General features: G+C 36.8%; 1 protein-coding gene across 1 annotated transcript; it reads left to right on the top strand.

Annotated features, from left to right (window-relative positions):
- Positions 1–8,734: 8,734 nt before the first annotated feature.
- LOC119779967 lies at positions 8,735–20,933 on the top strand. Its single transcript, XM_038279831.1, has 13 exons — positions 8,735–8,959; positions 9,223–9,249; positions 9,448–9,738; positions 9,925–10,233; positions 12,011–12,064; positions 14,285–14,362; positions 14,846–14,941; positions 15,321–15,339; positions 17,456–17,475; positions 17,589–17,629; positions 17,756–17,822; positions 18,965–19,005; positions 19,100–20,933. The coding sequence occupies exons 1-13, from the start codon at positions 8,929–8,931 to the stop codon at positions 19,136–19,138; spliced, it is 1,113 nt and encodes a 370-aa protein (XP_038135759.1). The 5' UTR covers positions 8,735–8,928; the 3' UTR covers positions 19,139–20,933.
- Positions 20,934–25,272: the final 4,339 nt, after the last annotated feature.

The raw sequence follows: 25,272 nt of genomic DNA, 5'->3' as shown, positions 1-25,272 counted from the left end.
AGACAATCTCAATCGCATTATAAAAAATTAGAAAACTTGCAAAGAAAGTTACGGGAAAAGGATATAAGGCACAGGGGAATATTAACTTTATTCAAAAAGTGCAGCTAAAACACAAATGCCACCATTTAATATGCTTTATCGGTCATAGTTTAAAGCTAATTTGAATATGCTGTTCATGCAACTGTATAAGGAAAATTTTAAGAGAGACGAGTGAAGACTTGTGGCTGAGAAACACATTAAGAAGTAACACAAGTACACAGTTTCAATTTGAGCCTAAATTGTACATGGTTTCTGTGCAAAAGAGACATGGTGTACAGTTTCATCTTTGGCCACCAACTTGCAGCCTTTCCTTGGTTTCCCAGGTATTTGTTTCAGAAATTTGGTCCTTAGAAAATATCTGATAAAACAACTTGCATTATAGGGACATGTTTGGATCCTCAGTTAATGACCGAAACACTGAGCTACATAGAATGGGAGCCAGTGAATAGGACTATATGTTTGTTATGCTTAATATCTCCACTGAAATACAACAGATAACTATGATTCTTTTCTTGCTTGGAAGAATGATAATTGTTGTCTTATGTTAGTTACTGCTCCTTCAACTTTTTATCATTGTAAGACAATTTTTGATGAACGCATATTTTTGTGTATGGGTGTTTGTGTATTTCTTATATGGAGGACTCTAGTGGGGATCAATGTCTGGTCCCCTTGGGTACAAATGCTGTTTTAGGTTTAGGTGTTGGGTTTAGGAATAAGGTGTGAATTGCGTTCAGGTTAGGATTAGGGTTAAGTATGAATCCATAAAGGTTAGGTTTTAGGGTAAAGGTCAAGTTTAGGCTTTAGAACTCACTTACAAATGAATGGAACTCCCCACCGGAATATTGAAACCGGACTGTGTGTTTGTAAAAAAATTAACCCCATTTCGCAGATGGAGCGAATGATTCCCATTTTAACTCTATGTAGTGAAGTGAAGTTTTAAGCGAAGCAAAGTGGATCGAAGCTGAGCGAGGCGACTGTGGCACTTTTAGGGAGGCGATTTTGGCAAAGTCGCAAATGAACTGGTTCTGTCTCCGGGAATCTGATGAACCTAGGTATGGTGACAGCTTTTTCAGCTTTCTAAAGTAAGAAACACGACCAGTCACTTTGTATATCTACGTCCACCATAATGAGGTGGACGTAGATATACAAAGTAGGAGCCTTTTACCTGCTGGGTGAATTTGCCTTTCGGTGCAAAGTGCATGCGACTATTACGGTGTGCAAAAGCAGGTGGAACTAGTTACATTTTTGCAGGTTTCATGTTCGGTGGAGGTGCACAGGTCGTCTGGCCAAAAGTCAGCCCTAAACAATCACGGGGGGGAGCCCACTGCCCTGAGCTGCATGTAAAATGTTAGAAATCACATTTGCATTTATATACTTGTAAAGTTACAATAGCTATCAAAGCAGTAACAGCTTGTGTATTTATTATAGACTACAGTAGGGTATGTTTTACTCATGCACACCCACTCTTCGTTTACAAAGAAAGCATTTCAAGTTATGGTGGTTAGAGTTGGTTTCCTGATACGTGACAATTCACTTTTGTGGAAGAATGACAAATAACCTCAGTGAAAATGCAATTAGCTTTTACTCTAAAAGAGTAATCTATCTATCTATCTATCTATCTATCTATCTATCTATCTATCTATCTATCTATCTATCTATCTATCTATCTATCTATCTATCTATCTATCTATCTATCTATCTATCTATCTATCTATCTATCTATCTATCTATCTATCTATCTATCTATCTATCTATCTATCTATCTATCTATCTACACTATATTGCCAAAAGTATTTGCTCACCCATCCAAATTATTGGAATCAGGTGTTCCAATCACTTCCATGGCCACAGGTGTATAAATTCAAGCACCTAGGCATGCAGACTGTTTTTACAAACATTTGTGAAAGAATGGGTCGCTCTCAGGAGCTCAGTGAATTCCAGCGTGGAACTGTGATAGGATGCCACCTGTGCAACAAATCCAGTCGTGAAATTTCCTCGCTCCTAAATATTCCACAGTCAACTGTCAGCTGTATTATAAGAAAATGGAAGTGTTTGGGAACGACAGCAACTCAGCCACGAAGTGGTAGGCCACGTAAACTGACGGAGCGGGGTCAGCGGATGCTGACGCGCATAGTGCGAAGAGGTCGCCAACTTTCTGCAGAGTCAATCACTACAGACCTCCAAACATCATGTAGCTCAAGAACAGTGCGCAGAGAGCTTCATGGAATGGGTTTCCATGGGCGAGCAGCTGCATCCAAGCCATACATCACCAAGTGCAATGCAAAGCGTCGGATGCGGTGGTGTAAAGCACGCCGCCACTGGACTCTAGGGCAGTGGAGACGCGTTCTCTGGAGTGACGAATCGCGCTTCTCCATCTGGCAATCTGATGGACGGGTCTGGGTTTGGCGGTTGCCAGGAGAACGGTACTTGTCTGACTGCATTGTGCCAAGTGTAAAGTTTGGTGGAGGGGGGATTATGGTGTGGGGTTGTTTTTCAGGAGCTGGGCTTGGCCCCTTAGTTCCAGTGAAAGGAACTCTGAATGCTTCAGCATACCAAGACATTTTGGACAATTCCATGCTCCCAACTTTGTGGGAACAGTTTGGAGCTGGCCCCTTCCTCTTCCAACATGACTGTGCACCAGTGCACAAAGCAAGGTCCATAAAGACATGGATGACAGAGTCTGGTGTGGATGAACTTGACTGGCCTGCACAGAGTCCTGACCTCAACCCGATAGAACACCTTTGGGATGAATTAGAGCGGAGACTGAGAGCCAGGCCTTCTCGTCCAACATCAGTGTGCGACCTCACAAATGCGCTTCTGGAAGAATGGTCAAAAATTCCCATAAACACACTCCTAAACCTTGTGGACAGCCTTCCCAGAAGAGTTGAAGCTGTTCTAGCTGCAAAGGGTGGACCGACGTCATATTGAACCCTATGGATTAGGAACGGGATGTCACTTAAGCTCATATGTGAGTCAAGGCAGGTGAGCAAATACTTTTGGCAATATAGTGTATCTATGAGAAATTATCTTTTGATTAGAGATGTTACAATTTTGACAAAGTAATTACATATTATCCTCTGTCTGTATTTCAGCCCATAGTCAGGCTACACTAACATTGAATTAATCAAGAATCAAAGAAACAGATAGTCACATAAACTGTCAGGCTCCAGAACATTTTCTGTTCATTTTTTTTTTTTTTTTTTTTAAATGGAGGAACTCAGAGATGTTCTCCCCACTAAAGCACATTAATAGGAACTGAGCTGTTGTTAATGTCTAAGCAGAGTTCAACCTCTGTGGTTGAGTCAGATGTTATTACACTATAAAATGGAGCTGTAAATCATTTATCTTCCCACAGTACTATGTCACACATCGCTATTGGTAAGTGACTGTTTCTTTCTTGGACAAGTTGATATTTAGTGTTGTTTATCAAAAAACTGTCAAAAATGAATGATAAAGTACATTGCCTTCACAAATCCTTTATTTTGTAATTGTAAAACCACAACTGAATACACATTACCATAAGGGCCAGTATGCTATCTTTGCCTTCTCTCTAGTTGGATCTGTGAAACATGATACAACATGTAACCTTTACTTTGCAGAATCAAGTCATCCAGTCAAAAAAAAAAACTTTAAGGGAGAACTCAAGAACAAATTAGTGGTCCTGCCAGACTAAGATTCCAGAAGATAAATTACAAGGATTACTGTGAAACATACTCAATTAACTGTGATTTCATATCTGTGAATAGTGTGAATTAACAATGTAAATTTTATATCATGCTAAATTTGAGCAATTTACTGTGAAAGCAATGAAAATCCAATGAATACATCCATATATCTTCCCCCACTTCAGCCGTCAGTATTGCAGTAAGGCTTTATCTAGTAGTCTGTGGGTGTAAGGCGGAATATACCCTAGACAGGTTGCCAGACCATCGCAGGGTAACACAGAGACACACAACCATATAAACCCACACATAAAGCACTCTCATCTATGGATAATTTAGAGATACCATTTAACCTTAAAGTCATATCGTTTGGACTGTGAGAGAAAGCCAGAACATGCAAACTCCAGAAGAACCCTGTACCTGGAATCAAACCTAGGACCTTCTTGCTGCAAGGCAGCACTTCTACAAACCCCAACAACAGCAGCCCAATGGCTTTTATAAACACATATTAAAATGCAGATCAAACATTCCTTTCAACAGGCATTCCTCAAAAATATTGCATGGGATGAGATTACAGTCTGTTGACCAATCCATGCATTTCATTTGCTATTCTGAGCCACTTTGAAAATAATTTGACAGTATATTTCAGTAATTGTGGATTTAAAGATGTATTTGTCTGCAGGCACAAGTTTTTTCATTTTTCTTTTCTTTTCCACAGGGTCATTAATTTTGTACAGCAGACCAGCCATATTAGCAACTTAAGGTTCTCCCCTTTGCACAGTTTGGATGTTATCGGTCTTCCTCATTTCTCCCCCAAATGAAATGAGGGTTATTGCTGTAAGACTTGATTTTAGGTTTCACCAAATCACAGCACCTGACTCAAAAATGTATAATTTTTGTTTCTGTTTGCATTTGCCAATGGTGACATTGTCATGATGGGTTATGGAAGCTAAACCCAAACGCAGAACACCACGGAGACTGGATGAAAAGTTCAACAGTTTATTAAAGAAAACACAATCCAGATGATTGTACTGATACAGAATGAGTCCATGCTGGTCACACAGGATACTCTGGTCTTTGGTTCTGGCTGAGAGAGGAAACCAGAGGAGTCCAGAGTCAGAGGGATTAGCAGAGGGTTAGGCAGCAGCAGGGCTAGGCTTCTCACTAGCTGAGACTCAGTCCTTGGGTTACTCTAAGTTCTCACCTAGAGAACAGGCAGGCAGATTCGGGCTGTAGATCTCCTGGTTGACAACCAAGAGCAGGAAGGCAGGTTTCTGGTGATGAGCTCCTCCAGAGCTCCTGAGATGCGGCAGGCAGATATCAGTAAGGGAGACTCTTCCAGAGTTTCCAGGGTTCAGTCAAGAGCTGGTTGGCAGGCTTCAGACGATGAGCTCCTCCAGAGCTCCTGAGATTCGGCAGGCAGAGTTCGGCAATGGAGACTCCTCCAGAGTCCAGGGTTCAGTCAGGTTTCTTCCTAGAAGCAGACAAGACACAACTGATCAGGTTCTGGTTCTGGTTACAGTGGAGTCAGAGAATCAGACAGGCTGGTTGGCTCAGGGTAGCTGTACCGTGGTTAACAAACACTCTGGCGTCGGGGTGTTGTCCACAGCCCACTTAAGTACTGGTCCCCTGATGAGCAGATGAGAATCAGCTGTTGAGGGCAGCTCCAGGTTCAGGAGATCCAGTACGCCCTCTGGTGGAGGAAAGTAGACAGCACCCCAGATCCCAACAGAAAAACAAATAAACAGGAAGGGATCCTCGGCGCCCTCTGCAGGGCAAGCCTCTGGATCCCAACAGACATAGCTTTTTTACATTTCTTTTCAACAAAAGTATTCTGCCTTGCTTTCTGATTTTCAGCAAATGTTGGTACAGACCTTCTATGCAGATAAAACACTATCGGCTTCAACCAGCATCTTTACAAAAGTCTATAGCTTATGTTTTGGGCTATATAAGTTGACACTAAAATATCTTAATTTCCCTTCAAGAAGAATAATTGTTAAACATTCTTATGCTGTTTATCTTTGTATACAATTTATAAACCAGATTAATTTGTCACCTTGAGGCATCCAGAACTTATACCTACATATGAGTCAGACTTGCTTAGGTAAATCATTCTCTGCTTTCAAATAGTGTTAGGAATCCAGTTTGTGTGGGTTTTTTTGTTTTTTTTTCTCTCCCTCCACCACCAGGTGGTGCCCTGTCCTCATTGGTCCTCCTGCACACCTGCGGCTCATTGATTCATCACTGAGGAGTATTTGAGCAGTGGACTGTCACTACCTCGACGCCAGAGTTTGTTTGCCAGTTTTGGGTACTCTAGCCAAGCTGAGTTTAGCTGAGTCTAATGTGAGTTTTGTTTCTCTGAGACTAACGTTGATTTTTGTCTTTGCCTTTCGGCAGGAAGCCTTCCTGCATACTGGATGTTTGGCTTTCTCCCCCTGGAAGGATTGTTTGTGTTCACACAGAGCAGGGGAAAAACCTCCACACGTCCCGTTCAAGTTCCCACGGAAATCCAAGTGGCAGTCCGGTCCATTGCTCCTCAGGGTCCTACCAAAATCAACCTGTCCGCCCTCCGAGTTCCCTCCTCTCTCTATAAACCCACACCAACTGGATTCAAGGACAAACAAGAAACCCCCTCTAACGTGAGTTCCGTTTTGACAGCTTTCAAGATCTCAATCAGATTTCCTACGGACCCTGAACTAATCACAGTGATCCCCTTTCCAGACCTTCTAATTCCGGTTCACCTGTTTTCTGAGCTCCAGATACAACTCCAGTGTTCCTTATCAATACACCTGTTAAAATTTTCCCCTGGTTCTCTGAGTGGTTCTCTGCATGTGGGTCAGAGCTCTTAAAAACATCATGCCAAATAGAGGTATAAATCAAATTGACTCTTTATATGATTGGTTGACTCTCTACAGTTAATAATCAAAAACACCATTGGATAAATAAACACACAATACTCATAATTCTACAACTACAAAGAAAATTTTTCAAGTGTCAGTAGTGGGCTGTTCATGAATGAAGTCTATAATGAGTGAATCATCTATATTATGGTTTGATACATTAAATCCTGAAATTAATTTTTTTTATTTTTTTTTTATACCAGTTCTGTATCTTAGGCTACATTCACACTGCAGGCCTTGATGCTCATTCCGATTTTTTTGTGAAAACCAATTTTTTTTTAAAATTGCTGTTCACATTTCCAAATATATGCGACTTGTATGTGATCTCCTGTGTAAACTGCATTCTTACAGCTTAAGTGTCCTGCATGTGCAGTAGAGGATGCAATGACATCACAAGCAAGCGTGCTCTGTGTTCACGGGAGTAAACATGGATGGCAGTGCTGGAGCGTATCTAGCGATTTTTCCCGACCTTAAAAACTCAATCTTTTCAAGATGGTTAAAAAAAAGACTGCTCCCCGCATTATCGTCTGACATTGTTGTGTTTTTTCTTCCCGCTTCTGCATAGCAGAATAGTGACCTTTGTTGAGTATTAATGACGTTCAGGTCAGCTGAATGTGACCTGTTCAGACATGGGTCGCATTTGAAGATCATTATTTGAAGATTATTCAAAAGATCAGATACATATCGGATTCAGGACCACATAGCCAAGTGGCCTTGGTCACATTGGTAAAAATCGGATCTGTGTTGTGCAGACTGCCGTGAAAAGATCAGATACAGCCTATACCACCAGGCCATAAGACTCTTGAATTCACAGGACTTGAGGAACGGACTACCTAAATTCTGAATTCTGAATGATTTGCCTTATTCATTAGGGCCCCGTTATTATAGTCTGGTTGGGAGCTGTGTATTTATTCTGTGTGTGTGTGTGTGTGCGTGCGTGCGTGCGTGTGTGTGTGTTGGGGGGGCAAGCATTATGGCACTTAATAATCTTTGCTGCACTTTAAGTGGGATGGGGGGGGCGGGGCTGGGGGGGTCAAGCACTGGTGTCACTTTTACCTCTTGTGCACTTTACTTGGAACTTGCTGCTACTAAGTATTATACCCCAAACATAATTTCGTTGCCTTTTTTTGACAATGACAATAAATTCTTGAAACTTGACAAAACTTGATACAGGTCAAATATGGGCAAAACAAAATCGGATTTGGGTCACTTCAGGCTGCAGTATGAGCGTAGCCTAAAACATGTCTTTTTCATCTCCATTCTATTTCAAACACAATGGTTAAAAAATGTATTTCGCTGCTTCAGATCCATTCCTGAAATTTCAGGTAAAGGAAAATAAGCTTATTGCTCATTAACAAAAAGTTTAAGAGGCACCACTAATAATAATGTGTTTTTTATGCCTCTTTATGAGAATATTCCTTTTCAGGCTTATTCAAGTTAAAAAAATGTCAGTGCCTAGTTTGAACAACAGAGGGGTTTATTAAAATACCTTCTGCAACTATTATCCATTTGGTATATTCGTTTTCTTCAAATAATGCTAATAATGCTTTTTCTTCATCATTTACAAGTAGGATGTGATGACCCTACAGTGCAGCTAACTACAGCTGGAATACTGGTAATCTGTTTGTATATATACATATAGTATTTAAAGGAATTGTAACATTAAATGTAATTTGGGCATTTGGAGAAGCACTCTGTGAAACATTGTACAATCTCAGTTGAAAATGACATCAGGAAACTACTCAAAAAGGGTTTTAATAAATGCCTCTTTCTTTTCACAGGATAACAACTAAACACCCGAGCCTCAGCCCAGTGAACTAAGCAAGATTGAGTGAAAATCAAAGAAAATTAAAATAACTTTCTTTTTGTTTCATTTCCTGTGAATTGTTTTAAAGTATAAACACTGCTTTGCCCTGCTTTGTTTTAAAGTATAAACACTACGTGAAGATGGGGAAATTATTTTACCTAGATATACTCAAAGGCACTAATATTCACCACCTACCTGTAAAGAAGGAAAAAACAAAACAAAAACAGAACTACTATACAGATAAGGAAATTAACTAAAAAGGGAAATGAAATGAAAAGACTGTTTGCATTCCTGAAAAGCTTAGTGCCATTTGAATCTAGTCTTGGTCAAGGAAGTAATTAATTTTAATCATTTACAATGATTAAACTGGTTGTGTGTTTGTGGGTTGTATCTTTGAGTTATTCTGTTGCTCTCTCTGGTTTTCCCGCAAATGCAGAACATTACACCTAACTTGGTTTAGTCAGATGCTCTTTTTTTTTCTCAAAGATTATGATTACAGTTTAGGTCTATTTTAATTATAATGGAAAGATTGTTATTTCTCATCTTCTTGGGTAGGTACAATTTTCTACTTGCTTTCAAAAATAATGTTGTTTTTTTACTGATAAGAAACAAGAATTAACATCAAATTTGGTTTGGTCTCACTGTCTGTATGCTTAAGTGTTCTGTTTATGCTGAGAAAAAAATGCTGTTTGAAATAAAAATAATTTACACTGATAGGTGTTGTTTTTTCCACAATTTTTAATAACTTTACAGATTATGTTTTCGCTGTGTGTAAATAAGAAGTACTTAAAAATTGCTTTTATTATTCAACCAGGTCCTTTTTATGCAACCCAAGTACAAGGTCAGTGTCTGTTGATTCTCATGTTAGCTGTGTTATGAATGTAATTTAATACCTTCTACTGCAGTGACCGAATACCTTAAAAAAGGTTCAGTAAAGATGTATTTCCATTCATAAACTGACGAGTAAAATAATAATATTATCATCAAATATTACAATGTGGATGAAGTAATTACATGTTTTCCTCTGTCTATATTTCAGCCCTTCCTCAGGCTGAACTAACAGTGAATTCATCAAGAATCAAAGACACAGATAAAGTCACCTTAAGCTGTCAGGCTCCAAAACATGTTTCTGTTCATCAGTGTCGTTTTTATGTAAACGGAGGAACTCAGAGATCTTTCCCCTGCAAAAACACATTAACAGGAACTGAGCTGCTGTTCATGTCTAAGCAAAGTTCCCCCTCTGTGGTTGCTGTCAGATGTTATTACACTGTAATATATGGGGCCTTAGACTCTCCATCTCCCCACAGTAATATATTACACATCATTATTGGTAAGTGACTTTTTCTTTCTTAGATATTTTAGTATTTAGTTTTGTTTCTTAGAAATTGTCAAAAAAAAAAAAAAAAAAGTTGAGATCTGATTTTATAGTTTGCATCTGTGTTTAACAAGTTTTTTCTTTCACTGCTTCAACATAATGTTTTACTATGCCTTCTTGCAAAAATCATTTCTTATCTAGATGTAAAACCGCAACTGGCTGTAAATTATTATAAGGGTCATTATGCTATCTTCACCTGCTCTCTGGCTGGATCTGTGAAACATGACACAACATGTAACCTGTACTTTGGAGAATCAAGTCATCCAGTCAAAACAAAGACTGTAACGAGGAACTCAAGAACAAATCAATGGTCCTGCCAGACTGAGATTCCAGAAGATGAAATACTGAGTTACCTACATGTAGTTCAACAGAAGGAGGTCAGCTGTGATTACGTTTTGGAGAATGATGAAACATTTTTAACGGCTCGTAGTGATCCATACAGCTTCGCTGGTGAGTTGATTTCAATAAATGTTTTACTAATTTCAGTGTCTTTCAGCAGAAACAGGAAAAAATAAGATTTTTTTTTTTTTATTACTTTTGAGACCTAATTTTATATGTTTACTTTTTTATTATTTAAACTTGATGCGGGATTTTTAAAAACATATAAATAAATATATCTAAAACTAGTCCTGTGAAGCTAACAAGGCCTCTTCTAACGGTTTAACATCTAATTAAAATCCACCTAATTCTTTAGTATGTACTAAATTACCTAGCAAAGTTAAATACATTATTTAATGTTGCAGTTTGGAAAAAAATAGAATAAGGTCTGTTTTTTAATACTATTGTTTAAAATACAGTTAAAGCTTTTTATATAATAAACGTATCACATATACACTATATTGCCAAAAGTATTTGCTCACCTGCCTTGACTCACATATGAGCTTAAGTGACATCCCGTTCCTAATCCATAGGGTTCAATATGACGTCGGTCCACCCTTTGCAGCTAGAACAGCTTCAACTCTTCTGGGAAGGCTGTCCACAAGGTTTAGGAGTGTGTTTATGGGAATTTTTGACCATTCTTCCAGAAGCGCATTTGTGAGGTCGCACACTGATGTTGGACGAGAAGGCCTGGCTCTCAGTCTCCGCTCTAATTCATCCCAAAGGTGTTCTATCGGGTTGAGGTCAGGACTCTGTGCAGGCCAGTCAAGTTCATCCACACCAGACTCTGTCATCCATGTCTTTATGGACCTTGCTTTGTGCACTGGTGCACAGTCATGTTGGAAGAGGAAGGGGCCAGCTCCAAACTGTTCCCACAAAGTTGGGAGCATGGAATTGTCCAAAATGTCTTGGTATGCTGAAGCATTCAGAGTTCCTTTCACTGGAACTAAGGGGCCAAGCCCAGCTCCTGAAAAACAACCTCACACCATAATCCCCCCTCCACCAAACTTTACACTTGGCACAATGCAGTCAGACAAGTACCGTTCTCCTGGCAACCGCCAAACCCAGACCCGTCCATCAGATTGCCAGATGGAGAAGCGCGATTCGTCACTCCAGAGAACGCGTCTCCACTGCTCTAGAGTCCAGTGGCGGCGTGCTTTACACCACCGCATCCGACGCTTTGCATTGCACTTGGTGATGTATGGCTTGGATGCAGCTGCTCGACCATGGAAACCCATTCCATGAAGCTCTCTGCGCACTGTTCTTGAGCTAATCTGAAGGCCACATGAAGTTTGGAGGTCTGTAGTGATTGACTCTGCAGAAAGTTGGCGACCTCTTCGCACTATGCGCTTCAGCATCCGCTGACCCCGCTCCGTCAGTTTACGTGGCCTACCACTTCGTGGCTGAGTTGCTGTCGTTCCCAAACACTTCCATTTTCTTATAATACAGCTGACAGTTGACTGTGGAATATTTAGGAGCGAGGAAATTTCACGACTGGATTTGTTGCACAGGTGGCATCCTATCACAGTTCCACGCTGGAATTCACTGAGCTCCTGAGAGCGACCCATTCTTTCACAAATGTTTGTAAAAACAGTCTGCATGCCTAGGTGCTTGAATTTATACACCTGTGGCCATGGAAGTGATTGGAACACCTGATTCCAATAATTTGGATGGGTGAGCAAATACTTTTGGCAATATAGTGTATTTTTCCACTAAGAATTTTTATTTAATTTCCCCCAAATAATCAATCAAGCTGACAACTTTCAGAGCCACAGTCATGACATGAAAAATAGGCAAAGAATATCAGCAGTGACCCAGAACATTGTAACAAACCGTTTTTTGTATTTAGGTATGACTGAGTCAACAATGGGTACGACCAGTGCCCTCACAACAACCAAATCAGGTAGGAAAATGTACTAACACGCAAACTTTGCACTTTGATATTTTAACTTTAATTTGAAGGACTATATGACATACAGAATGGCTTTGGGAGACATTTTTTTTGTACTGCAATGTAATGTGCATGCATAAAGACCCTGGGCCGGGAATCGAACCCAGAACCTTCTTGCTTCTAGGCAGCAGTGCTACCCACTGTGGCACTGAGCCGCCCGATATTAAGATGACTATTGGGAAAAGTAATTAAGATTAACTGCCTGGATTAAATGTTTTTTTTTTTTTTTTGTTTTTTTGGTGTTTATTTAAAACAAATATCTGAATAATACTGTCTTTTTTTTTTTTTTGCTAAAATTCTACCAAATATTTGATTAAGAATAATTTTGTGTAAGTAAGTAAATATATTACAAACATTGAGGCAATCTATTAAAAATTAACTGGAAAATCCTGTTTAAATGTAACAGCAACCTCACTCATGGTATGGTGGTGCTAGTTTCACCTATTGCCAGCTACTCAGCCAATGGGGTCATATTGTCAAAATCTGGGCTCATACTTTCTTATTAGAGGTAAATTGTTCTTTATTAAGTAATTTAAGTTAAGCTCAATCGATAGACAAATGGTTGATTTTAATCCAAAAGTCTTAGTTAAATGTGATTTACACCAACTCAACACATTTCAAAAGGCAGAAATTAAACAAACTAATGAGCTTTAACTACTGAGTCTAACTAATTACTTTCAATATTCAGTTTTACAGTGAATTTAGAAAAAAGCAAGTAAACATTTATTTGTGTGAGATTTGTCACAATCGCGCTTTCATACTCATTCTTATCTTAAATAAATAGCACCAACTTTCAGCTTATGGTCAACTGGTTGTGGCTGGCTTAAATATTGCATGTCGATTAAATCCAAAAGTCTCCCATTGGTTAAAATATTTTCAACCTGTTCACCTTACTGATAAAATATAATCAAATTATACTAAGTATATTTCAGCTATTAATACAAAAATAAGTAAAGTACTATTGATAAATAAATAAAGGTTTTGTAAATTAATCTAATAATATACAAAACTTGTCATAATCTGCCCTGTTAGCTGAGCCGAATATAAAGCAGAACGTGCAGCTGGATGAGATCAGTGATATTTAAAAACCAGGCAGAGTTAGACAGGTGAATGAAATGAACCATTAAGACCAGCTAACAGGGCAGATCATGAAAAAACTACACAGCATTTTTTATTTATAGGCAATAAGTATTTTGTACATATTAATTTAGCCCAGAGCTACACAATGACACAGTGGGTAGCACTGCTGCCTTATAGCAAGAAAGTTCCGGGTTTGATTCCCAGACTTGGGTCTTTCTGCATGAAATTTGGATGCTTTCCCTGTGTATTCATCACTCCGGGTACTCCGGCTCCCTCCAATAGCCCAAAAATATGACTGTTAGGTTAACTGGCTTCTGTAAATTCTCCTTAGGTGTTAGTGTGTGTGCGTGAATGGTTGTTTTTCCCGTTTGTTTCCGTTTTGCCCTGCGATAGCCTAGTGACCTGTCCAGGGTGTACCCCGCCTCTTGCCCATAGACTGCTGGAAAAAGGCACCAGCACCCCATGCCACCCCAGCTGGGATAAGTGTGTCAGAAAATGGATGGGATGAAAATTTATCCCAGTCACACTTTTTACAGTGCAAAACACAAACTAGCCCATACATCATAATGCTTCTACCTCACACCTTTTCAGGCATGCAGGCTTCCCTCTATTGTCAATGAGGACATGTCTCTGAAAAAGTAGGGGTCTCTATCCCTAAATACTTTTTTAACAAACTATTATCTACTTTAAAGTTGGATTTATAGTTATGGCTCCTCCCTCCTCCGATGCATATCAGTTCATATTAGTAAACAACATGGTTTACTGTGAATATTGAAACTTGCTTTTGTTATCACCTTCAAAGCTTCTTGCTTTTGTTTGGAAAATTATGCACATTTTCCTCTGTCCTCTCTGGAGCACCAAACTTTCTTCCTGAATCCTATGATGTATACAAAGTTGAACATGACAAACATTTGATAAACTTACCTGACAACAGGAAAGCTTAGTCTGCTTGATTGTCAGAAAGTAATAACCTTATAAGATCTTTAATCTTATAAGATCTTTTTTGTTAAGACATTTAAAAATAACAAAGAAAAAAAAAGATTTTTCATTTCAGCATTAAACCGACAATATCTGGTATAATTTCTGTCTTAGTGACTCCTCGTGTGTCTTCTATTCGTGAAGGGGGGAAAGGCAAAAAAGAAGATCTCAACTCTAAAGACAAAAATAAAGGTGACATACAGCACTTATTTTGCTGTCAATATTAAATGTTTCTTTTATTTCTTCTTAATTAATATACATAGTAACAAATCACAACACATTTCATCTTAAAGCAGTTTAAAGCATATTTTTAATTAGGGCACACTGTGAGGTCGGTTAAACGTATTCTATCTTAGGAAAACCAGCTGATTGCAGCCAGCATCTGGCTATTTAAAAAAATAAGTGAACAATGTTCACTTATTTTTTTAATAGCTTTTTTATAGTGTGTATACTGCAGCAAGTTCTTGAGACTGTTCTAAGGTCTAATATACTCTGGTTTCTAAAAACGTCCTTTCAAACTGATTTATTAATTTACAGACATACAGTATTTCTGTATGAAATTTAAGCTTTGTTTGTTTTGTTTTTATTTAAGACAGACCCATTAGATTTTCAGACTTTAAAACAGTTATAAGGGTGAGATATCCAAATCAAAGTTATTTATGACCTCTCCAACAGAAATGTGGAAACTGATTATAGCAGCAACTGCCAGTGGACTGACTGTTCTTGCCATTCTGATGATAGCAGCATGTCTCCGAGCCAAAAGAAAGACAGGTGAGAAAATTTAGAAAATTTTTTATAAGCAACATTCTGCCAAAATAGTATCTTAATTCATCATTGTATCATATGAAATCAAACCGCTTACAGCTGAACTGTTGCAGGTGGGATGTATTTGATCAGAGTTTAACAATAGTAGGATGTTACCAGTCTGCAGAAGTAATTTTAAAGTATCAAAGAACTGCAATGAGAGCAGATGCATTTATATTTACATTATAGCTTTTAAGGAACTGTTATTGGACTCAAGCTTTTAAGTTGTTTATTATGTGCAGTTTTGCACCGTAAAAAGATGTTGTTAGTTTTAGAGTTTGTAATAGATAAAATGCATTGTAGTAAATTAAGTCTCTGAGTTAATGCACTTCTCTTTCCTTTTTAGAAAAAGGATTGCACAAAAGGTAACAGCTGTTTTTTGTTACTTTTCAACCTCCCGCTTAAAAACAAACAAACAATAAACTTATAGAAAACTGGGCATGAAGACTTTTAATATGTAAGGGAGGTTTCTTGTACATTACTTTTACTTTGCAAATCAGTTTATTTCAACATCTAAAAGAGCTAAAACAAAACACAAAAAATCCCCCGATAATAATAATAGATACGCATAAAACACAGTGCAACACGAAAGGAAAGAGATGCGAATCAGCGCAAATTAGTTCAATCTTGGAGCATTTTGAAAAAGTGCAGAGAAGTTATTTTCCCTTTTTTAGAACTACATATTAAAATTGTAATAAGACTCACAAAATAATCAGTTTATCCATGAATTCTAGATCACTAATGTAATAATAATTAAAATAATCTGATTTAATTTAAAAATAATTGTTTTCTTCTTGGCCAAAATACACACTCGTACATACACCTACAGTCTTCAAATAATATGGTGAAGTGTTTTACATAACAGGGAATAAAAGCTAAAAATTTAGTGAGCCATTTTTTTTTTATTAACAAATCTTGTTAACCCTTCTGGTGTAATATTATAAAAGAGTCACTAAATAGAAGCTTAAGAAAGCAAGTTTTTTTTATTTATCTTTATGGTATTGCATAAATTCATATTGGTTAAAATGCGTTGTTATGATGTAAATGCAGATGTTTCTTTTTTGTGATTAGACCTCTGTATGCATTTTAAACATGCTGAGGTTTAAATTAATTTGGGTCTGTCCCTTACACTGTTTTAATTAATCTTTTATCTGTTCAAATTAATCTTTTAATTTGTTGTTGATTTACTTATCTGAGTGTGGATCGTTTTAAATAGAAATTTTCCAGTTTTGGTTAACTTGCAACCAAAATTAATCTCTTGAATACTTTGCCACTCTTGACAATTTGGCTAAAATATCTCCAACTAACACCAGAAATACTCATACCTACGATACCCCTACAGTAGATGTTTTAGGACAGGTCTTAGGACAAAAGACTTAGGTCTCGTTGGAGATCAACCAAATGAGCACAAATTGGTTGAAAAGCCATTGGAAAGATGAAATGATTTTTGTCCTAAACAAGACTATAGTTGGTTGAAAGGTGAAAGCTGAAAAGCTGCAATTTTCAGATAGTTGAAAACATGCTGAAAACCCAGTTCTAAATATCTTATCAATGTCCATTATTGGACTAAAATGGGACAAAATCAGATTGACCAAACACAGCAATTTTCAACTATTTCAGGAGTAAATCAAGAAGGAAAGTCCAGATTTTGTCTAAAAACAAATGTCTAAATGACGCCTGGTATTTGGGGGGAAATATCAAAGGATGTAAGCAAGAGTGACTCCCCCATGACATCACATCTCTGCTACAGAGATTACTTAAGCAGCCGACCCCTTCTTCTCTCTCTTCACCCTGTGACCTGCAGGTCTGGGAGTAGAGATACAGAGGTCTTCAGCTGAAACCACATTATTTACTCTTAATTATTTTTAAGTAAGAGTTCTGTCTGAATGCTAATGCTCACTGAGCCTGAGTGAACGATCAGCACTAAGTTTTTGTGTCTCTGCTTCTTTTTCCTCTTTTGTCTAAAGTGTTAATCTTAAATATCTGCTTTTTTGAACAAGATTTCACTAAAACTAAATGAGTGTATTCCTGTGATTTGAGAGCTGACAGGTTTATTCCAAAGGCCTGAAAACTCATAGGCTTAGTCCTAAGACCTGAGAAAGTATTTTCATCAGACCACAGATCTGAAAACTATTTTAACACCTAGCAACTTTTTTTCTTGAAATCAGAGACCTGACATTTGTTTTCTTTGTTCTCTGACATGCTAATGTTTTACTTATGACCTAAAAACTAATTTTCCTATTACATGATAACTTTTTTCTTGAGACAAGCCAACTTTGTTTTGTAAAACTCCAGCCTTGCAATGTACCAACATGTGCATAATACACCACTCCTACTTTAACACTTAATTTATGTTTAACCTCAAATATCACTATTTTTATTTTATTTTTTTTCACAAAGAATCTAAATTAATTGGTTTATATACTATTTGCTTTTCTCTTGTTCGTATACTGACTAAATAACTTTTTTTGTTTTTTTCAGAAAAAGAAATGACTCTACAGGTAAAAGATTCCTGTAAAAAAATTAAATGCTAAAGTTTGTTATTCCTACTTCATATACAGATATGCAGTTTGGTATTTTCTGTTTATCAAATGTATTAACATATGTTTTCTAGTTCCATCTGTATGGGTAAAAATGACTGACAACACAGAAATGGTAAATTAAATATATTTTATAATAGCCTTTAACATTACATTTGCTTGCTTACATTTTTCTTCGATTTCATTAATTCATCTCCCCCCCCCCCTTTTTTTTTTTTTTTTAACATTCTTGTGTTTGAAGTTACCAGAAGAAGAAGATGGAGTCTATTGTATCATCCCATCTGTAGCTAATACTGATTGTCAAACAGGTGACTCCTCTTGGTTTAACACCCACTTAATCTACAGTAAAATACGTCTGTGATTCACTTCAGTTTATTTTTAAAGCACCAATTCACAACACATATCTCAAGGCACTTTAAAAAGACAATTCAGCCAGATCATGGAGTAAAATTGGTTCAAAGATTTCTATCTAAAGAAAACCACCTCGACTCACTTGAAAAACTGGTCCAAATACAATAACTTCTGTTTTGTCTACATTCAGAGGCAAAAACTTAGTCATCCAGGTTTGTTTCTGTTCAAGACATGGCTTTAGTCTATGTAATGGGTTAGTTTCCTCTGGATCTATAGACAGATATAGCTGAGTATCGTCAGCAGAACAGTGGAAATTAATCTCTTGCCGTCTTAAAACTCTATCAACTGGGGCCATGTATATATATATATATATATATATATATATATATATATATATATATATATATAAGAGATTTGGCCCTAGCCCTGGAGCACGACGAAGATTTATCATTAATAAGAACAAACGGAAATCTGTCACATAGATAGGATTCAAACCAGCCTAGTTCCCTTAAATGCAGTGCTGAGATCTAACAGGACAAGTACAGATAAAAGTTCATTATCTGAGGCCATGAGAATATCATTAGTGACTTTCACCAAAACTGTTCAGTGATGAGTTCTAAAACCAGATTGAAACTTTTCAAAAACTTAATTATGGTGTCAGTGGTCACACATTTGTTTGGCAACTTTTTCCTCAAGACTTTTAGATAGGAAAGGAAGATTGGACATAGGTCTATAATTGGCCAAGTCATCTGGGTATGTGAAAATGTAAATAGCTAGACAAAAAATATAAAATATTTTGTGAAAGGTATTTCTATATTTATTAACTGAACGTTTTGGGAATGTTATGCTTATGTATTTTTTACACTTTAAAAAAATCATAGGCTACAATTGAGAAAGGATTACTTTACTGCCTTATAATATTAAAATAATACAGATTGTGTTTACGCGATGGAAGTTCTCCAAGGTAAACAGCTATTTCATAATGCTATGTATTTGCAGTAATCAAACATTTTGTTTAAGGTTTTTGTATAATCCACGCAGACACTAAATAGCCACACCTGATACTTGCTCATGTCAGATGTTTTCTGTTCCTTTTCAGGTCATGGGGAATTTGCCACCAAAAAGCTAAAAGCTGATGATGTATGTGACAATTTTTGTTAAAAATATATTTCTTAAACTTGAAGGTGTATACATGCTAAAAATTAGATTAATGCTTGCTCTTTTTATTTTCCAGCTTGATATCTACCATCTATACTGCACCATCCCCGATTGACCTCCTTCATCAACTAAGGATAATGAAATGTGGAGCCTGCATCGGTGCCACTCACACAGTGATACAGCTTGTTTCATGAAGACAAAACCAAATGCCCTGAAGACAATAATTGGCTACACTGTATGTTCCAAATATAAAAAAATAATGTATAATCGTGGTGACGTTATTCTGTGAAATGTCTTTGTGAGACGAGAAATTATCTTATTACCAATATTTCATTGACAATCGGTATAAAGATCATAGACATTAGTGGGAGTTTTTAAAGACAATCTCAAATGGGAATATAGATACCAGATAATCTCATCTTGTTTACCCATTTTACTCCAAGTTATTATATAACTTGTTACAATAGCAAGGCTGCCAAAGCTTGATATCATTATTTTAACATTTCATTTTTTTTAAGTTCTCTTTTATTTTTCTGAGGTGATTTCAAAACTATTTTCCTCCAAACTGCTGTGTGTGACTGTGCAGGCAGCATCAGTAGGCTACTTACTTATGAGTGCTACTTAAAGCATTGCTGTTCAGCTCTATCTGAGCTATAGTTTCAAAGCAAACATGGTGAATATCTGCCTCAATCTTAAATATGTCAAATAACCTGGCTATGAATAAAAATGGCTTTGGTTGAAAAGTGAAAGTGAAAATTTACAGAAGCACAGAAATGTGGAGAGCAACTCAATGAATTGGCTTTTGACATCAAAGCAAACAAACAAACAAACAAACAAATCAAAAATAAATAAAAACAACAATTCTGCACTCAGCATGGCTACTCCTGTCATTTTCCTTAAAGCTTCCTTACTTTGAGTGTTTATAGCAGTTCTTTCTTATTATGTAACATTTATTCAGTCTCAGATGTGCCTACATGTGTTAACCTTTGGTCATTTTGCAGCTCAGAAAATTAATTGAATTTTCTTGTTTGAACTGCCTTTAATTATGTAGATAACCAAACCTAAACCAATCAAGGAAAGGGTTTGATTTGAGGCGTTAGGCATTTTATTTAACTAGCGCATGCGTTTTTGCAATACATTTAAAATTGTATTTAAAACACTACAAATAATTCAAACCAAATTTTTTTTGTAAAGCAAATAAAAAAAAAAAAACAACAACTTTAAAATGACTGAATAAAAATCTTTGAAAAATATTTACCCGAAGCAGAGGTGACATTAACACTGGAGTGATAAGTAATCACAGAAAGTATAGCATCGTAATGGTTTTGTTTAAGTTTTCTTTTTGAGTTTTACTGTTGTTGTTTTTTTCAATTTTTAGTTGTTTTCTGGTTGTATTTGACTTCTTATGTATTTCTTGTTTACCCTATTTTGTCCTCTTGTATCCGTCTCCTTCCAATAGCTCCCTTCTAGATTCTTCTGTCCACACCTGTTCCTCGTCTGCTAATTAGTCCTCCCATTGTTTCTGTCTCCCATATATACATCTCCTGTTCAGTCAGTCTTTGCGGGGTTGTCGTCGTCATTTTTTGATCCTCATGTCTGATTTACCTAAAGTCATTTAGTTCTTGGTTTCCTGAATTTGTTCTTTGTGGGTTTTTGTCTCATTTGCCACCGTTTCTGGATATTAAACTTGCAAGAAACCACCTCAGCCTCCATCTCTGCATTTGGGTTCTTCAAACCTCCGCTCGACCTAACAAGCATGAGTATTACCGTTTTTCTGGGGATGATAAACTCTACCAATGCAAACTGCTGGGTCACAAAATTCAGCAGCACAACAGACATAGACATGCCTTGACTCCTACGCAGATGATCTGGGTTAGACGCATATTTTATGATAGTGGCATGTTCTGTATTGAACAACAGATGCTTAAAATATTAGGAAAGCCACAAGTTGCTGCTCTATGTGCGTTTTTTGGCATTAAAAGTATATATGCAGATTGGTGTAATCTTTGCTGGATACAGAAGAAGGAAGTTTGTATAACATAGCAGGCAACAGGAATCAAGCCACAAAGCGCAAAATGATTTTAAAAAAATGTCTTAAGTTTTTTGATCTGAGAGTTCCTTTTTCTATTAGTGCATTAAACTGAAAACACATTAGATACTGTAAAATACCCCTCTAGAGTCATTGTGGTGAGATCCCTAAAGTATCTATTCCACCATGTCAGACTCACTATCGGTAAGTGAAAATGGGGGCAAGCATGTAGGACTGCCTTACATAAATATATCACCAAAATGATTGACAATTAGGAGGACCACTTATTTGATGATTCACCTGGAAAAAGAACATCCTCCACTATACCTTTAAATATACATTACATTATGACATTTAAAATGAATTAGTTGAAAGAAATTTGAAATATAAATTACATTTTGAAATGAATAGAACTATTTTAATCTATATTTATACATTATTACAGCGTGCCATAACTTCATGTATTTCAAAGTGCCTTCACACAAAGAGCAAATTTTGCACCCTGAGGGAACGATTTACATGTTATCCCTATGCAGAGGGTAGTTCAGGAGCTCGGCCAGAGCAGAACGAGGCAAAACTTGCAATTCTAGCCAGGCAAAGAGTTTTTGACAAATATACTGAATCAAGAGCATCATGGCAACTGCAAACTATTCAAAGCTGAATTCGCTGAGGTTGACAAAATGCAAGCTTTTGATTATATTCACGTTATGAAAACGATTCAGGGACTATCTGTGGCTGTGACCTTAGGTGAAGTGGAGACAAGCTTATTAACTCAAAATAGAAGATAGGAAAAATTATGTTGACCAATGATAAGGAACAAAATGCTCTTATAGAGTTTGTAAGTGGCTTTTTAAAATGCCATTTTAATTTATCCCTACAAGGACTGTCACCTCTACACTGTTGCTCTCCAACCAGGCTTTTTCAATCTTATCCTCCTCCTTCAATCTCCCACTGTGGTTCCTTAGCACCATATGGCATGCCATGGTCCCTCGTCCTGGTTCTGTGCTCTCTCATCCTGGTTTCTTGCCTTATTTCCCTGCTGCTCCTGTTTGAACTCTAGAATCCCATCTTTTACCTTAAGCTCCATGAAGAGCAGCTGTGATCCAGTTATAGCAACTCGAGTCCCTGAAGTGGGAGCATCTCCAAAAGATCTCCTGGACCAAGGAATGCTTGCAGCTTTGTTCTGCTTTCTAAAGTAAATACAGCATTGTGACCTGCTTCAACCTGCAGACTTGATGATGTAATTGAGTTTTTTTCCTGTTGTGGCAAGTGCTTTTGTTCATCAGGCAAATTTAGGTGAAATGTCAGGTGAGAAGCACATGAAACTGGTGTATTTTTAAAGGTTTTGTGTTCGGTGTAAATACCACTTTAGGTGTCACCAGTCTGCATCATGGTAATTTCTGGGGTTACACACTAAAATGTTTGGGAAGCTCTGCTCTAGAGCACATAAATGTGATTTTGTTAGAAATTCCCAAGGTTCAGTAAAAGTGAGTTATAGTAAGACCAATAAGTAAATATATTATCCATTATAATATCTGAATACAACTTATTGTTTAAGATAATTAAAAACTCTGTGAGGTAGTATATGCCTATATGTCTTATTTAATGGATTTTACTGGCAGCCAGGTCCTCTCAAGAAGATGCTGGTCCTCCTGATGAGAAACAGGTATGCAGGAGCACTCAGCTATTCTACATGTAGCTCTGCACTGCCCTCTCATGGCTACAAGGTGCTAAAAAAAACTTGACAGCAACAAATAAAACAACCTCAGATAATTTTAAAGTAAAAGAACAAAAAAAGGAAGGAAAAGAGAATGAAATATATCTGATATTGGCTTCATGTACAGACATCTAGAATGTGTAATTAAGCATGTTTTTCATATCTTTTGTGTGTGTGTGTTTCACTACCAAAACAGAATTTTTAACTTCTGATAAGAATCAAATGCATAACACTTTGTATTGGCAATAGTGAAAGCAAGATTCCTGGGTGAATATTTTATCTGATAATTTATGTTATTCTAGAAATTATACTAATACAATCTACTTAATATGGAATAATCTTTACCCTTTATGCAGAACCAAAACTGTTCCAGGGTTTAAGGGAAAATGGCACCTTTTAAACCTAGAAATTTTTTACTTTGTGGAAAAGTTTTCTGATAGTTTCAGCTGTATACAATACTCGGAAGTACTAGATTAGTTACATCATGTTGTGCTGTTCTTGCTGTTTACAAACTTCATATCAAAGTAGTTTTTTTTGTATAAATTTATCTTTTCATCAGAGATTGGCAATTTCTCTTAGAATAAAAATTATACTAGGCAATTTTTTAAATCTGTATGTCATTGATGTAAGTGCTTAAAAAAAGACCTATGCTCAAGTAAGACAGAAGTGAATCTTGTCAATAACCCATGGGCGTAGGTTTGCATAGGGACCATAGGGACATGTCCCTACCAAAATTTTGAACCAACCTAAATGTCCCTACCAATAATTGGATGTGAGCAACATGTTTATAATTTACAGCAGTAGTTGTTGCAGCAGAGGCTTCTTTTTCTCTCACAGCTCCTCTGCCTGGTCTCTCCTGTCCCTTTCATGTAGCAGCGCATGGAACTGTGCTGCGCTGTTTAACTCAACTCTCATTGGTTGGTCTGCCTTAAGTTCCGCCTTCTCTCTCTCTGATTGGCTGTTTTCTAGTCAGCCTGCGCTTGGAGCACAACATTGAAAATTTATTCACACTAGAATGCTGCGGTTACTACAATTAATATTAGGCTACAAAACTAGTCCCAATAAAAAAAATGAATATCATGTACACTAAAAAACAAAAACCTTTTTTTTTTTCTTTTATAAAACGAAATATTCTGAGTAAGCCAGGAGTTCTGAAGACTGCTGGAAAAATGGGCAAATAAAGGCTGTAAGCATCAACATTTCTGATTCTTAGCCACAGCCACCTAAAAAAGAAAATGTGAGGGTTTCTTTTTTACCGATATTTAGTTAATATTACTGTTTTCATTTTTTTGTTTTTATTTTTACAATTTTGATATAATAACTGATCTAAGTGGGTTGCTCTCTGGGGAAAGGCACATTTTACATTTATATTACTGTATGTTTTAAAGTCTCTATTCTCCAGTTAATGATGAATCACTTACTAAATTAGTTGACAGTTTTTGAAATAATTAATTAATATGATTCATTTTTTTCAGCCCCAGATGAAATACATGAAATGGGCTACACAGAGTAACTACAGCCCAGATGTTCAACTTTTATAGTGAAGTTAATATTTTAATGAATGTATTATTTTGCTTGATACAGAGAGAGAATAGTAGGTACAAATATTAGAGTGGGGTTTAACTCTGCACAATTCTATATCTTCAAAAGAAAATACTGTATTTACCTTCTCTCTTAGTCGTTCAAATGAAACCATTTTCAAAGTGGAAAACAGTCCTAATTCCACATTCATCAGAGCCGGTGATACTTCAAACATTGATAAACAGCATCTAATGAGTGTAGAGCTTATAACATTTTTATTAATGGAGCAAAATGTTTTTCTCTTTTAACAATGAATTCCTCTTATCAGTACGGATGCTCACATTGAGCATAAAAAAGGACATGCATATTGCATAGCACCAATGACACCAGGCCAATAGTGTCCCTACCAAAGTTCAAATCAAACCTACGCCCTTGCAATAACCTCAAAAAACAGGAATGCAGAAATTGATGGTTGGACTTTCGCCAACTTTCATACAGTGATGGCATTTTTAGAGGAAGAAGAACTGGAAAAAAAAACTTTGTTAAATAACCTTATGTGGTAGAGTGGAGGCTAAAAATATATCTGAAACTTACTGCCTTTGTAATAAACTTGACTATCATAAGAAGACATATTGATTCAACAGATTAATAGAAATACATTCGGCTATATTAAATATTCTTTTGGATTAGAGTAAATCACTATTATTAGTGCTTATTTTTTTAAACAGTAAACTGCTAAACCATATTCTTATGTAAAATAATGATTTAAAACCTTACAGCTATACGCATGTTCTAAATTCAAATATTTCTTACATCCGACCTTTTCTTTTCCTGTCTAATGTCTTATATGTACTGCATTATCCCCTGTTTGATTCCTACTTAAAGAATGATATGATGTCCAACCCCCAGCAGAATCAACAATATACATAGTTCAAAAAGAAGAAAATATGTGACTAAAAGAATAATGATCGTTATATATACT

Source organism: Cyprinodon tularosa, unplaced genomic scaffold (assembly GCF_016077235.1).
Source record: "Cyprinodon tularosa strain WSP-4 unplaced genomic scaffold, ASM1607723v1 ctg154, whole genome shotgun sequence".
NCBI classification, from domain to species: Eukaryota; Metazoa; Chordata; class Actinopteri; order Cyprinodontiformes; family Cyprinodontidae; genus Cyprinodon; species Cyprinodon tularosa.
The sequence above is the reverse complement of the archived record's forward strand: the minus strand, read 5'-3'. Positions and strand labels throughout refer to the sequence as shown.